Source organism: Lissotriton vulgaris, chromosome 11, assembly GCF_964263255.1.
Source record: "Lissotriton vulgaris chromosome 11, aLisVul1.2, whole genome shotgun sequence".
Classification (NCBI taxonomy): domain Eukaryota; kingdom Metazoa; phylum Chordata; class Amphibia; order Caudata; family Salamandridae; genus Lissotriton; species Lissotriton vulgaris.
Window position 1 is genome coordinate 133595911 of NC_141699.1, and position 16764 is coordinate 133612674.

A 16764-nucleotide genomic window follows, 5' to 3' on the forward strand; every position below is an offset into this window, starting at 1 on the left:
TTCCTTTTCTAAAAGTGAAGGTTGAGCAGTCCCTTATCCATATGTTACAGTGGTTATTCTGCCGAACCGTGTGCAGCGAGCGATCACAGGAGAAGTCTTGTACTAGTGAGATAAAACAACAGAAGTTACACATGTTTTTGGGGATTTCCTTCAGGGAGGGATAAATAGGGTCCATTTTGATTCGGCACAGTGCTTTGTGAGATCTTTAACACTAGTTTTTCTTTGTTCATGATAAACAAAATTCCCACTGTAGTATATAGTTTCAATCCTTAAAATGTTTTAAGGAGATGAGTAATATGCATAAATACACAGAAATAATCGATGTAAACAATTAGTAACAATGGTTTCACTGTTTCATGTTCACTCTTTAAATTGTAAGGAAAAATATATTGAAAAACAGAAAACAATGAAATGAATGATGGACAGTCATTTTGCATATTAAGGAGTAACATTTTTTCAAATAATGAACGACATTGGTGAATTTTTCTCACTAAAAGCAAACATAATTTTTAAATATATAGACAAAATATAAACTCTTTTACAAACAAGGCAAACTTTTAATGTCTGTTTCAATAGTGCCAGTAAATTTCAAGTCAAGAATAAATAAAGTTAATAAAAGTTAGCTTAAATGTACAAACTAAAAATGTTAACAGTACAAACAGATCATCGAACAGTTTGCTCTTACTTGGTGATCATCTTTGTCAAGCTGTTGTAAACTTTACGTTCCCAATATCCATAGTATTGTGCCATTTTGGGGTCTCTACCAGTATTGGTGTGCACAACTAAGCCTTCCATTTTGGTAAGCAATGGCCCAATGGCAGCATATTTTCGGAGAAGATTTTCTATGTCTTTTGCACGTTCACGCTCAATATACTCAAAGAAATCTTTGACTCCTGTAGAAAAATATACAATGTCTGATCACTGATATGCAAGTCAAATAAAACCAGCACAAACAAGCTCAAAGCTCAAGATTTTCTTTGTCTAATTGTAGTATACAAACATATTGTTTGAAGTCAGACTTTACATAACTACAGCAAGTCCAATGCTATCAAAAGGACATTACAAGAGTAAGCCATGGCAAGGAACTGGCTTCTTCCAGCCACAGGACGCCACTTAGAGTGAATGGTAAACTCAACACTCCTGGCTTCACGTCAAGGAAGGAATGTTGTGCTGTTCCTCAGGGAGGATAAGTAAAAAGTCACACAAAAGCTGGAGTCCACTGTGTCTCACAAAGATCTACAGATGGAAATCCATTTGTTGCATTTTAATGCCCTCACACACCCTTTCAGGTGGCATGCTTCATCATCTGGGCTGCTCCTCATTGGGTCGGCGGTGCAATAATCAACGGGCTCACCTCAAAAAGGGGCACTTTATCGGAGATCTTTTATCCAACAGTCTTATTGTGAAGTGCGGGTGTGGGTCCAGGAGAGTGTAGACGTGGTGTTGAACGTAAAATGGGGCTTGGACTACCTGGAATTGTCTTTATTCTGGGGGTCTCCTGCCTCAATTAAAAGCAATGAAACCGGCACTTAATGGAGTATAATGTCTCCTATTTATGTGTCAGTTAGTGAAAACTAGTGGTAACGGTCAATATGTTTCTCGCTTATGTGTCAGTGGACTCGCGATTCTTCAGGACCATATGAAAGGTGTAAGAACTGGGACCACCAGTTCTCCGGGGGGTAGCTTGGCTAGGCAGCCAGGGGCTTACGTGTAAAGTAGCTACTCAACACACTCATCCACTGAGTCAATAAGTGGGCACAATAATGGAGACCACACCAGTACTTTGGATTAAAAATCAATAGCTTTAATATAGGCTTAAAATCATGGCAATTAATTCATCAGCATTTCTTAAAGCATTTCCTGGAAGCATTTCATTATGCATTTTCATTAAAGCCTTTTCAGTAAATCATTTCATTCATTAATCCATTGCATCTTAAATTAATAACCAGCTCATTCAGGCCCTTCTTTACATAAGGCAATTCTTCTCATGAAGACCAATAACTCCCTTGTACAGGGCTAAACCATTTCAGGAAGCAATTATGAACATTTTCATCTTGCGAATACCAACAGTTCAATACCAGTAATCAGGTCGTTGAAATATCAATGGAGTAAATCAATCAGTATCATAACATAACCCCATCAGGAATCGTAGAAGCCCGCCCCAGCAAGAAATTCAGTACAGGGAAATATTATACCACTACATCAGCAGGCTTCAAACAGATAATCAGAATTGCACAGTTACTTTAGTATGAGCCTGGCTTCAGGCAGGCCCAGTCAACCGGTATTGAGGCACCTGTGGGTTTAACTGAGGCCTCTTGGTCATTAGAGGCTCATTGGGGCCAACGGGGCCCAGTCTCAATGCTCCCCAGGGGAGGGGCGAACTCAGGGCCTTGTCCGGCCTTCCTCCCTCCTCCCCGGGAGTTACCTGTGATATTCGGCCCTCCGGGGCCCTTGCGTGGACTCTGTTCGAGGGGAGGGGTTTCAGCCCTCCCGGGGCCTCACTCGACCCGGTGCGGTGCAGGTACAGCTTCGGAGCACCAGTGCCAGGGGCGAGGCTGGACCAACGTGTGGGGCAGATCGGAGGGGGCTCAGCAGGGGGGTCAGATTACAGCGCTTTCCAGGCATTTCAGTCAGGAATGCAAGTAGTTCATTCAGGACAGCGCTGGGGGCACAGAGGGGAGACAGCACCAGTACCTGGTTGATCCCCCAGTAGTCTCTGGTCAAAGGCAGTAGTCTTCTTGGCGCATGGATGGTTCTGCGCCCTTAAGTGATGGTTTCTTGAAGAGGGGGGGTTGAGTTGGAGGCTTACAAGTTACCTCAGGTCACTAAAGATGGTCCCTGGTTTCCCCTACCGCTGGGCCAGATCAGGGGGCTAGCCTAGGATTCCTCACTCAGCTTAAGAGGTAGCACCTAAATCCTGTCACTCCCAGTGGCATAAGTTCCTGACTAGGCCCTTCCGCCTAAATCTCCTGCGTGGGTCCCCCAGGTCAGTGATGCCCCAACTGACTAGAAAGTTTCCCTCCCTTTCCTTATATAGCGTCAGTTGGCAGTGGCAGTTGGTGTCACCTCCCCTGTTCTGGAAGGTTCCAGGAGCTTCCCTCATTCTAGCTATGGGCAGGCTGGTATTGCAACATTGTTTAAGGGTTCCAGCCAGCTCCTGGCTACTAGAAAGCGCCTAAAAAGACCACGCTGCAGTAGCAGGGGTCAGTGGCAGCCATGTTAGGGGAAGAGAGCATCTGCACCCTGGCATTGATTAGCAATGGGAGGGTGCCCAGAGTCCTAAGGCCAACAAAAAGTAGGTGGGAAAAATGAGGCAAGGGCAAAAAAACTAGGGAAAGACCACCCTAGGGCTGACAGGTCTAACAAAAGGGAACTATCTACACTAAACACATTGTTTATATGTCAAATGGTTCATCAGTAACAAAATGAAGTCAAATCTAATGTGTCAATGTACCTGCGATGAGCTGGTTCTACCTAATAGTGTTAAGATTCCAGGCATTAACTAATCCGGCGGTCAACACATCAGACTTTCACTCCCATATATGTGGGGTGCAGAAGCCTTGTGTGGAGCTTTGAGACCTACCCACACCGCCGAGACCAGAGTCTCACCCATAGCAAATGCAATGGACACATTGGTGCCTGTTGGGCCCGATTTATATGTGGATGGACAGCTCGTTGTTCTGGCAGGGTAAAGGAGTATATCACTGTATCCCCATGGTGGAGGGACTGCATGCCACATTTATAGATGATCGCCAAGCAGGCGGTCATTTATAATGCATTGTCAAGAACCACTGTTACAGCAGTTCCTGTCAATGCTTTACATTGTTTGGTGCAGGGCTCCATCAGTTTTCTTTATTTATTTTCAAAAAGAAATTCCAGAAACTAGATTTTCTTTTTAAACTTTAAAAAGTAGATTGTTATGTATTTTTATAATTCACTAAGAACTTGTGCATATTTCAGAACTGGTTGTCTAAACTACTCTAGGACTGTGGATAAAAAACAGCACTAATAAGGCATAATATGCATTCTGGATATTGTGAAGAAAATGTCCTGGCAATAAAATGTGACAAAAAGGCCTTGAACATATGGGTCATGGTCATCGGTTCAATAATCTACCTCTAAGTTAGAAGAAGATGATGTAGAAATAAAGTAAATATTCATGGGGGATTGGGTTGTGCGACCTCAAGGGAGCGCACATAGTAAAAAAACACACATATCATCATTTATGTTTCTGCTATAATAAATATGGAAATGGAGTTATATCTTTTACAGGTTAAAATGCATTATGCAAAACAGCAGCTAACCTGCCCTAAAGAGGGCTGGCCTCCTGATGTGCCTGTGATAGAAACTACAAATGGTAAAAAAATAAAAACATACTTCGTGCAATAACAAAAAGTTACTTACCTTAACGAACAAGTTACTTACGTTCGGTAACGCATTCTCTGGTAGAGACTCTATCTAGCTGCAGATTCCTTACCTTTGAATTTCTCAGGCGTCAGGCTGGATCCAGAACCTTTTGCTGAGCAATACCCCTAGTGCGTGCAATCGGGTGGCTCCATTCGGCTCCAAGTGACGTCATCAGCAGCATCAGTTATTACATTGCGGTACCTATATAGGTGCCACCCAGGCGTGCGGACATCAGTACTTTTCGTATTTTCCATGCCAGAAGCGCAGAGCAACAAAGTAACTGACGTAGTCATGTGCAAAACTAGGGCCCTGAAAAGGGGAGTAGCCCTAGCTTTATAACATTAGTCCACAAAGCGGGGAGACATGGGTGGGGCTGTAAGGAATCTGCAGCTAGATAGAGTCTCTACCAGATAATGCATTGCCGAAGGTAAGTAACTTGTTCATCTAATAGCGACGTCTAGCTGCAGATACCTTACCTATGAATTAGATACCCAAGCCATACCATCCCGGCGGTGGATGCAGACCAATGCCTCAAACTAGGAAGTCCTGTAGGACTGAACGGGCAAAATCCCCGTCCCTGCAGACTTGACTGTCCAGGCTGTGGTGCTTGGCAAACGTGTGCAAAGATGCCCATGTTGCTGCCTGACAGATATCTAGTACTGGGACACCCTGAGCCAAGGCTGTAGTCACAGCCTTTACCCTAATGGAATGAGCCCTTAATACCTTAAGGGGCTGCCTTTTAGCCAGGGCATAGCAGATTTTAAATCAGAGAACAACCCAGCGAGAGATGGTCCTTTTCTGCACTGCCCTTCCCATCTTAGCTCCCACGTACCCCACAAAGAGTTGGTCGCACAGCTGGAGCTCTTTTGTGCGGTCAAGGTAGAACAACAATGCACTTTTTGGGTCCAGGGGGTGGAGATGCTCCTCTTCTTTAGAGGGATGTGGTGGAGCAAAGAAGGTGTGAAGCGTGATGGACTGATCCAAATGCGGGTGGATCTGAGCCAGCCCTTTTAGAAACCTATGTATGAATGGAGACCTACAGAGTGTGGGATGGTCTGGTAGCAGCAAAAAAGCAGACAGAGCAGAAAGATAACACTAGAGAGTTACCAAAGCAGAGCTTTGTTGGTAAAGGGTAAAAACCAATAGAAGAACTGTGGAAAGAGAAGCAGGAAGAGGGTCAATAGACCTTTCTGTACAGTATAATACACATTTCTGCCAACAGCAGGCGTATACCATCTTAGTAAAAGGCCTCCTGAGGGTAGGATCAATAACAGACCCAGAAGCAACAGAATAATGTCAATAGGAACTCAGTAAGATTGCATTCCGACACAAAAAAACAGAGGTAGTCGACACTTAATTAACCCAAAACAACCGTTGGCCTCATGCCACCAGCGTAGTTCCCACAGGCCCAGATGAGTCGGAGTCCCTCTGCCGAAGGAAAGAAGTGAAGAGTTCCCATATGTCTTTAGGATGAGATCTGATCGCCATAAGTTCCCAGTAATTGGTTAGTTGCTCCTGACAATAGGACACGTCGCTCAGCCAAGCATTGATGGTCTATGCTGGCCTCCTGCCCCAGTGCGGCTACCCTGTGTTTAGCTAATAGAAGCAACATAGCCAAGTGGGGCGGGGTATCAGAGACTGAGTCAGAGAGTGTAGTTATGAGTTTAAGAGAAGGCTTTATTTTAATAAACACTCGTCGTTGGCGACTAGTCAGTCTCTCTTTGGCAAATGCGGCAGGATCCGTCTTTACTCTCCTTAGCGTATCCAGAGTGAAGGGCTGGGTGCTGGCGTCTTATATATCAGGAGCGCAGGAACGTTGGAGACTCCATCAGGTAAATCGGGACCCAAAAGTAAATAAGAAGAAACAACACAGGATTAGGACGGTCGTCCTGTTAAAGACTCACAAGGACCGGGGGTGAGGAAACCTAGTGCTCAAGTGTCAACGCAGCGTCGGCTGGAATAGGTGCTCAGGTGCTCGTGAAAGGGGAAGGGACGTAGGCTGTACAGACTCTATATACAATAAGTATTTACAAGCGGGCGAGCAATTTTCTAAGAGAGCGGGTTTCAGTCGGCAGGACAGCTTCTTCTTCCCACCCAGCTTGCTACTTTGCCCCATACCTGTTCGAGCCACGCCCCTCCCTTGGGAGCGTGGCACGACGGCTCGTGGGAACGTTGGCCTCCTGGCTTCTCGGTCAAGCCGTCGGTACTCTGCCACCAGTCCTTCTCGTCTGCTTCGTCTCCGCACCGGTCCTCCTTCTCCACTCCCAATGTCCTTCTGCCTCCAGGGAAACGCCGTCCGTCTTCTTCCGGGATCCTCCTACATTTGACAGTCCCGCCGTGGTGACGTCACTTAGAGGAGGAGTTTTGTCTAGTTGGAAGCCCCAGTTAAAGGAACCCAGTTCCTGGGTTTCTTCGAGGGTTACTACAGGCTGATTCTGCGGGAACCACTCTTCATGTCGGTAAGGGACGTCGTCCTGCTGCAAGGGGGCACAAGTCTGTGAGAGAGTCCCGCTGACCACCATTCCCGTGTATCATCAGGCACATTGGGACACCGACCCACCCCGTCACACACCTCCCCCCCTGGATTCTCCCGTTCGGGGAGAGGAAAGACCCTCGACTTGTAGTCTGCATTACCGTTTTCTTTCCCCTTTTTATGGTGCACAGTAAAAGAATAGAGTTGCAGGGACAAGAACCATCGGAGTATTCTTGGATTCTGGCTTTGGTTCTTATACATCCATTTTAACGGGGCGTGATCAGTGTAAAGGATGAATGGCTTCCCTTCTAAATAGTATTGGAGTTTGTCTACGGCCCATTTGATGGCCAGACACTCACATTCTATCGTGGGATATTTACACTCCCTTGGGAACAGTTTGTGACTCGTAAAAAGGATGGGGTGTTCTAGACCATCCTCACCTACCTGGGATAACACCGCCCCTATTCCTACATCGAAGGCATCAGTGGCCAGGATGAATGTTTTGGAGAAATCTGGGGATATCAATACCGGATTAGTAGTGATCATTCTTTTTAACTCTTGGAACGCCCTTATCGCTTCGGTAGATGGGTCTATCAATTCTCTAGGCCTGACATCTTTTCGTAGAAGGTCTGTCAAGGGAGAAGCGAGCTCAGCAAACATGGGGATGAACCTACGGTAATAGCCTATTAGGCCCAGGAATGCTCGCAGGTCTCTTTTGGATCTCGGAAAGGGAGTTCCATTGATGGCTTTTACCTTCTCCATTTGGGGGGCGATGGACCCATCACCTAGTACAAACCCCAGGTATTTCACTTGGTGGAACGCGGCTCGGGATTTTTTGGCGTTTATATGTAAACCTGCTTGTTTCAGAGCTGTGAGGATGATAGATAGGTGTTGCAGGTGCTCCTCCCAGCTGCTACTATACACCACAATGTCGTCCAGATACGCTGAGCTGAATGACGGGTATGGCTGCAAGATGGTGTTCATAAGGCGTTGGAACGTGGCAGGTGCTCCGTGGAGGCCGAAAGGAAGAACGGTAAATTCGAACAGCCCTTCGTCTGTTATGAAGGCTGTCTTCTTTCGGTCCTCTTCACGGAGGGGTACCTGCCAATAACCTTTGTGAGGTCAAGCGTCGTGATGTAAGTGGCGTCCCTGAGTTTCTCTATTAACTCGTCTACTCGGGGAATGGGGTATGCATCAAAAGTAGAGATTTTGTTTAAGGCCCTGAAGTCCATGCAAAAGCAATTTGTTCCATCAGGTTTTGGAACCATGACGATTGGGGATGCCCAACTGCTTTTCGAGGGGTGGATGACACCTAGTTCCAGCATATCTTTTACTTCCCTCTTTACTGCCTCTCGTCTGGCAGCCGGAATCCGATACGGCTTCTGCTTTACCATTTTACCAGGGTGGGTTTCAATGTTGTGTTCAACTAATGTTGTTTTCCCAGGTAGATCGGAAAAGATCTCGGAAAAAGGTAATAGAGCTTCCCTCAGGTCCTCTTTCATCTGGTCAGTGAGTTCTGCATTGATAACGAGGTTTTCCATCGTGGAGCACTTTTTGGCGACTGTGGGCACCAACAGATTTGTCCCCTTGGGAGGAGGCCCAATCCTTTTCTTCAACATGTTTATATGATATGACTGAGTTTTGGTCCGGGTGATTTGTAGCTTGTATGTGGTATCTCCTATCGTGCCCACAACCTTATATGGGCCCACCCACTCGTTCCTGAATTTACTGGAAGTAGAGAGCAAGAGTAACAGTGCCCGTTCTCAGACATTCAACTTCCAGGTCGTAGTATTTCCTTTGTTTGTTCCAAATTGGAATAAGCGAGGTTTCTTAGTTTACTTATGTTTGACCACAGTTGATGTGTATATTCAAGCATAGACCTCTGTTCTTGTTCCTCTTCCGTCTCCCAGGCATCTTTCGTCATTTCTAGTAATGACCTCGGGTGTCTTCCATACAATAGTTCAAAGGCCGAGTAGCCCAGGCTGCTTTGTTTCTGTGCTCTCGAGACGTACAAAGCCAGTGGTAGGAGTCGGTCCCAATCCGGTCCCTCTGCAGTGAGCATATTCTTCAGGGTGGCCTTCAATGTTTGATTGTATCGTTCTACGAGTCCATCTGTTTGGGGATGATAGACTGAGGTCCGCAGATGCCGCACATCCAAGGTTTTGCATACCTCCTTCATCAAACGGGACGTGAAAGGGGTTCCCTGGTCCGTCAAGACTTCTTTAGGGAATCCAACCCTGGAGAACAATTCCACAAATTTTTCAGCAATATTCGTCGTCGTTGGTGTCCTCAGGGGAAAAGTTTCTATAAACCTAGTCTTGTAATCGACTATTACAAGCGCATATAGATGTCCTCTCGATGATTTTGGCAATGGTCCGATCAAATCCATGCATACCCTTCCAAAGGGGTTTCCAATGATGGGAAGGGGTCGGAGTGGTGCCGCTGTAGGCCTGTGTACATTCTTCTTTTGGCAGATTTCGCATTTCATACAATAGTTTTGGATGTCTTTGTATATTCCGGGCCAATAAAAATGACGCAGCACGCTCTCTGTTGTTTTCGCTCTACCTGCATGTCAGGCAGTAAGATGGGCATGTGCGAAAAACAGCGCTTGCTCCTGGAAAGACAAGGGGACCAACAGTTGGCCGCTTCCTCCTTCTTCCCCCTCCCTATACAGCAACTCGTTTTTGATTAAAAAACAGGGATATGTGAGGGTTTGAGAGTTTTGTGATACATGGGCACTTTCCCAGGCATTGAACAAGGTGGTGTCATTGGCCTGGGAAAAGCGAAAACTGCGGTCTATTACCCAAGGCTCATCAGTGATCAGAGTTGGTATAGGGCCCTCTACTGTGTTATTCGGGCTATTTATGGTGTCCTTAAAAAGGGAAAGGAATCCCGGATTATCCACCCCTGGTATAACGTCTTCAGGTAGGGATTCCACCACCCCTACTTTTACAGTACAGGGCTCTTTGTCAAATGGTATCATGGTAACTAGTGCCAGAGGATAGGGCTTGACATCACCGTGTACGCACCGTATGTGTAACACAGTTCCCAGGAGATATTGGTTAGGGGGAACGAGACCTTTTTGTACTACTGACTGTCTACACCCTGAATCTAAAAGGGCCTTTACCACCTTGCCATTCATCCTTACACTCATGTAAAAAGATGCTCCCATTTCGGCTGAATATAGGACTGTCTTGGGAAGATATCCTACTTCCATAGGTTCTTTGGGTGGTCTTTTCCTCGGGCACATGTGAGCGATGTGGCCCCATTCTCCACACTCAAAGCACTGGGGCCCACATAGGGGGGAGTGTCCAATCTGAACTGTTTGGTTCTTGTGGCTTCCACTATGGTTTTTTGTTTCCTTTCTGTTTTAGAGGGTGGTACACCCCTAGGCAATTTCTCAGTCTCCCAGCCTGTGGTCCTGGGTTGAGCCCGGGCGTAGTTTGCTGCCATCTCAATAGCTTGTTCTATAGAGAGCCCGGGATGCTGTTTCAGCCATCTTTGGGAGGCATATGGTAATGCCTCCATAAACTGTTCTAAGTAAATTCGAGACATAACTTCTTCTTTAGTGCTCGTAGATGGTTTTAACCATTTATCTGGGGCCATTTTAAGCTGAAAAAACAAAGTCTTGGGGTTTTCCCCAGGTGTCCCTCGTTCTTTTCGGAATCTGATTCTATTGACCTCAGAGTCAAGTCCCAGATGGTCTAGGATCACCTCCTAGATTGTTTTTTTTAAATATGTTTTATTGAAGCAAGTGACATACAGATACATTTCGGTGTGCATAATACAGTAGGAAAACAGAGAGTTATTCAACTCGTACAAAGTCCGTATTGATGCCGCCAACAGCCGGAGTCCCAATAAGTACCAACAGCAAGGTGTCATGCATTCAGCTGTAATGGGAACAGTCCCGGCGTCTACATTAAAGGACACTCTTACATTACACTCCTGTGTATTGTGTGTTATTCATCCCACCAGAGTGTCTGGCCTACCCAGTCAGATTGGGCGTGTCTCTGGCCGACCCGCCCTGTGGTGCCCGCAACCCTCTGTTCGATGTTGTAAGGTATCGTTTCCCAAGGACGGGTCCTTCCAGACAGACCTGTCTGTAAACATGGAGTGTGGCTATCGCCAATGCTGAGCGCGCCCTGGACATGGTCATGGTACGGTAGAGGGCTGCGGCAAGGGTCGTCGCGTAGTGTATGAACATGCGTTTACTTGTCAGATGTAAAAGTGCAGTGTGGTCAACTGGGGGGTGACCGTCTGCTAAACGACCACCAAACCGAGGTAGTCAAGTCAAGTCAAGTCAAAGAATTTATATAGCGCACTACATACCCAGAGGGTCTTAAGGCGCTTAGGGAGGGGAGGAGGATTACTTGTCAAATATCCACGTTTTAAGTTGCTTTCTGAATGCTAGGTGGTTCTGGGTAAGGCGAAGGTAAGTGGGGAGTGAGTTCCATGTTTTAGCAGGCAGGTATGAGAAGGATCTGCCTCCCATGGTGGTCTTGTTGATGCGAGGTACAGTGGCGAGGGCTTGGCTGGAAGAGCGTAGTTGGCGGGAGGGGGTGTAGAAGGACAGTCGTGAGTTGAGGCATTCTGGTCCGATGTCGTAGAGTGATTTGTGTGCGTGGGTTAGCAGTCGGAAAGTGATCCTCTTATTGACGGGTAGCCAGTGGAGGTCTTTCAGGTGGCCAGAGATGTGTTCGTTGCGCGGGATGTCTAATATGATCCTGGCTGAGGCGTTTTGGATTCGTTGGAGTTTCTTCTGGAGTTTAGCGGTAGTACCTGCGTAGAGGGTGTTTCCGTAGTCCAGTCGGCTCGTGACCAGAGCATGGGTGACTGTTTTTCTGGTTTCGGTGGGGATCCAGCGAAATGTTTTTTTGAGCATGCGGAGAATGTTGAAGCAGGATGAGGATACGGCGCTGACTTGTCTGTTCATTGATAGTGAAGAGTCCAGGATAACGCCTAGGTTCCGTGCATGGTCTGTCGGGATGGGTGCTTTTCCAAGGGCTTCCGGCCACCAAGAGTCGTCCCATGCAGAGGGGGATGTACCTAAGATGAGGACTTCTGTTTTATCTGAGTTCAGTTTCAGACGGCTGTGTTTCATCCATTCGGCAACTTCTTTCATTCCTTCGTGTAGGTTAGTTTTGGCGGTGCTGGGGTCATTGGTGAGAGAAAGGATCAGTTGAGTGTCATCCGCGTAAGAGATGATGTTGAGGTTGTGTTGGCGGGCGATGGCCGCGAGGGGGCTCATGTATACGTTGAAAAGGGTGGGGCTGAGTGAGGATCCTTGTGGTACGCCGCAGATGACTTCAGTGGCCTCTGACTTGAATGGTGGGAGGCGGACTTTCTGGGTTCTTCCGGAGAGGAACGAGGTGATCCATTCCAGTGCTTTTCCTTGTATTCCGATGTTGCTGAGGCGTTTTAAAAGGGTGCTGTGGCAGACTGTGTCGAAGGCTGCAGAGAGGTCGAGTAGGATGAGGGCGACTGTGTCTCCATTGTCCAGTAAAGTTTGAATGTCGTCTGTTGCTGCGATGAGGGCGGTCTCAGTGCTGTGTTTTGCTCGGAAGCCAGATTGTGAGGAGTCGAGGGATTTGTTGGCTTCGAGGAAAGCGGCGAGTTGGTTGTTGACAGCTTTCTCGATTACTTTGGCCGGGAATGGAAGGAGCGAGATGGGGCGGTAATTTTTGAGTTCGGTGGGGTCCGCTGTGGGTTTTTTCAGAAGGGCGGTGAGTTCAGCGTGTTTCCAGCTTTCCGGGAAGGTGGCGGAGTTGAAGGAGCAGTTGATGACATCTCGGAGGTGCGGTGCTATGACGGAGTCTGCTTTGTTGAAGATGTGGTGAGGACATGGGTCTGTGGGGGATCCTGAGTGGATGGAGTTCATCAGGCGGATGGTGTCCTCAGTGGAGATTGGGTTCCACTCGTTGAGGGTGTTCAAGGGGGGAGAATGTTCAGCATATGGTTGGGTGGGTTGGTCTCCGGGTTGGTTGTCGAAGCTGTTGTGGATGTCTGCAATTTTGTTGTGGAAGAATGAGGCTAGGGAGTCGCAGAGGGCTTGAGAGGGGGTGATGTCGTTGGAGTTGGCCGAGGGATTGGTAAATTCCTTGACGATGTTGAAAAGTTCCTTGCTGTTGTGGGCGTTGATGTCAAGTCGATCCTTGAATGCTGTTTTCTTGGCTTTTCGGATTAGTTGGTGGTGTGTGCGGGTGGCGTTTTTGAAGGCGTCCTTGGTGCTAGTGGTTGGGTCTTTTTTCCAGGCCTTTTCAAGGGAGCGGCAGAGTTTCTTGGACTTTTTAAGATCATCGTTGAACCATGAGGCCTTCTTGCTGCCGGGTTTGTTTTGACGTTTTCTCAGTGGTGCCAAGGTGTCGGCGGTGTTGGATAGCCATAGGGTGAAGTTGGCGGCGGCTTGGTCAGGGTTAGAAGAGTGGGCTGGGGTGTTTAGAAGGAGCGATGAGGAGATCTGGTCGATGGTGATTTTGTTCCAGTTTCTTTGCAGAGTTGGTTGGAGGTGGTTGATGGGTTTTGGCTTGTTGTAGGTGAAGTGAACGCAGCTGTGGTCAGTCCAGAGGAGATCCGTAGTGTGGCTGAAGGAGACGTGATTGCTGGAGGTGAAGATGGGGTCGAGTGTGTGACCTGCGATGTGGGTGGGGGAGGTGACCAGTTGTTTAAGTCCGAGGTTGGCGAGGTTATCCAAGAGGGTGGTGGTGTTGCGGTCGTTGATCTTTTCAAGGTGAAAGTTGAGGTCTTCCAGAAGGATGTAGTCTTTGGAGGGGAGCGCGTGTGGAGTGATGAAGTCCGTGATGTCTTCACTGAATTTTGCGCGGGGTCCTGGTGGTCTGTAGAGGAGGGTGCCTCTGAGTGTGGTCTTGGGGTCGATGTGGATCTGGAAGTGAAGGTGTTCTGAGTTGGCGAGGTTGGCGTCAGAGCTGGTTGAGATGCGGATTGATTTTTTATGGACGATAGCGATTCCTCCTCCTGTATGGCCGGTACGGTCCTTGCGTGTGATCTTATAGTCTTCAGGGATGGCGATGGTGATGTCTGGTGCGGAGGAGGCGTTCATCCATGTTTCTGTTAGGAAGGCGACGTCTGGAGAGATGGTGTCTAGTAGATTCCAGAGGTCGATGGCGTGCCTGTGGACTGAGCAGGTGTTGAGCAAGATGCATTGTAGGGGGTGGGGTCGGGAAACTGAGGTGTGATCGTAGCGGAGTTGTAGACGGTGCCGATGAATTTGCAGGAGTAGCAGGAGAAAGGTCCATGGGTGTGTCCAGGAGCGGCTTGGACGCAGTTGGGGGAGCGGCCGGGATTAAGGGCTAGGAGGGTGGTGGCATCGTAGGTAATGCGGGAGGGCTGGGCAATGCGAGGGCCAGGGGGTATGGCGCTGGGCGCGGTCCAGGCGCGGACGGGCGTAGACGGGCTTACCTTTGGCGCACCTTCGGCGCGAATGGGGCGCGGTCGCTGCGCGTGAACGCTGCGCGTTAGAGGAACTACCATAAGTAGTTAGAGGAGGGGGAGGGGCGAGGGGTGGTCAGCTGGGAGGCGGGATGCGGGTGGAGCTGCAGGCTGGGCCAAAACAACAACAACAAAATGGCAGGCAAAGCGGAAGTGAGGACGACGGGGCTGGGGTGAGCAGGGTCGCCGGTCTAGTCAGTAGCGTAAACAGCCAAGCCAGCAAAAAAGAAATATGCGCCCTGAACGAGGATACACAACAACAATGCTAATAATGTCAATAGCGCTAGCGTTAGACTTAGATCTACCTAATTCAGCCTGGGTACAATAGCGCTGGCGTTAGAATCGGATTGGTTAATTAGGCGCAGGCACAATAGCGCTAGCGTGAGGTTCCAATGCAGGCAAGCGTAGGTAAAAGCGTGGGAGCAAGCAAGCAACGATACCACCGGAGGCTTGGAGGAGCGTGGTGGGAGCGACCTCAGCAGTTGGATGCAGAGCGGTCACAGCGATTCCCTGGGCGGAACGATGCTCTACTCTGTTGTGGGAGGGGTGGTCAGCTGGGAGGCGGGATGCGGGGTGGAGCTGCAGGCTGGGCCAAAACAACAACAACAAAATGGCAGGCAAAGCGGAAGTGAGGACGACGGGGCTGGGGTGAGCAGGGTCGCCGGTCTAGTCAGTAGCGTAAACAGCCAAGCCAGCAAAAAAGAAATATGCGCCCTGAACGAGGATACACAACAACAATGCTAATAATGTCAATAGCGCTAGCGTTAGACTTAGATCTACCTAATTCAGCCTGGGTACAATAGCGCTGGCGTTAGAATCGGATTGGTTAATTAGGCGCAGGCACAATAGCGCTAGCGTGAGGTTCCAATGCAGGCAAGCGTAGGTAAAAGCGTGGGAGCAAGCAAGCAACGATACCACCGGAGGGTTGGAGGAGCGTAGTGGGAGCGACCTCAGCAGTTGGATGCAGAGCGGTCACAGCGATTCCCTGGGCGGAACGATGCTCTACTCTGTTGTGGGAGGGGTGGTCAGCTGGGAGGCGGGATGCGGGGTGGAGCTGCAGGCTGGGCCAAAACAACAACAACAAAATGGCAGGCAAAGCGGAAGTGAGGACGACGGGGCTGGGGTGAGCAGGGTCGCCGGTCTAGTCAGTAGCGTAAACAGCCAAGCCAGCAAAAAAGAAATATGCGCCCTGAACGAGGATACACAACAACAATGCTAATAATGTCAATAGCGCTAGCGTTAGACTTAGATCTACCTAATTCAGCCTGAGTACAATAGCGCTGGCGTTAGAATCGGATTGGTTAATTAGGCGCAGGCACAATAGCGCTAGCGTGAGGTTCCAATGCAGGCAAGCGTAGGTAAAAGCGTGGGAGCAAGCAAGCAACGATACCACCGGATACCACCGGAGGCTTGGAGGAGCGTGGTGGGAGCGACCTCAGCAGTTGGATGCAGAGCGGTCAGGTAGGGGATAGAAGAGAAATAGGGGTTGTAGCGAACCTTAAGTCAAGGGGAGAGGGGTGTGCTGCAGTGTAGTGTCAGTCGGTGTTGGCCCGCGGCCAGGTGGCGTGTCAGTGCTGGGTGGAGATGCTATGCATTTGCGTGTCAACTGGGTCGTGCGAGTTGTGAGGACTTCCAGCGTTGGGGCGGTGTTGCCTCGTGTGTGCTGGCCTCGTATTCGGTCCTCCCCAACAGGGGGGGGGGGGGGGGGGGGGAGGTGCAAAAAAGGGGGGGGGGAAGAGAAGAGAGGGGGGGGGGCCGGCAAGCAGGTGGGGATGGAGGGACCACGTGAGTGGTGGCTCACGCCTACATATGTGCGGCTCCTACATCATGCTGTTGCCGTGTATTACTTCCCCTTAGTATACCCCTTCACTCCACTGGGGTGGAAGGGGGGAAGGAGATAGGGTTTCCTTCCTGTCTATGTCACCCCACAATCATGGCAAGCCCTTGTGAATGCCTGTAGGATATCATCCCAGATCTGGGCTATTGGAATGGCCCTCCGTCCCGCTGTCTCCTCTCTGCGCAATACTGTACCCTCTGCTGTCGCCCAATAGGTGAGAGAGGCACACCAGTGTTTCGTCTGCGGTGGATTTGTATCTTTCCAATGTCGTGTTATGAGCCGTTTGGCAGTGATCAGTCCCAGATCCCAGAATCTGGTGTGGGCCTTGTTGTGTTTTGTCCTTTTGATCAGGCCCAGCACGCAGGCGTCCCAATCCTGTCTCAGTTCTGTGCCCGCCCTTTTCGTCAAGAGTGTAGTGACATCATGCCAGTACGCTTGCAGTCTGGGGCACGACCACAACATGTGTAGTAGGTCCGCATTCAGTAACGCACATCGTGGGCAGCTGGAGGTATCCAGCGCAAAGTAACGATTAATCTTGTCCGGGGACAGATACGCCCTGTGTACGATGTAAAACTGTATTATTTTTAATCTAGAGTTGCGG

At 48.9% G+C, this 16764-nt stretch overlaps 1 protein-coding gene across 1 annotated transcript in view; it reads right to left on the reverse strand.

Annotated features, from left to right (window-relative positions):
- Nucleotides 1-16764, reverse strand: part of DNAH10 (dynein axonemal heavy chain 10) — a 1963751-nt gene that overhangs the window by 1437883 nt on the left and 509104 nt on the right. Inside the window, exon 18 of the mRNA XM_086942901.1 lies at nt 686-893. Coding sequence (XP_086799027.1) covers nt 686-893 — 208 coding nt within the window. The remainder of the gene's footprint in view (nt 1-685; nt 894-16764) is intronic.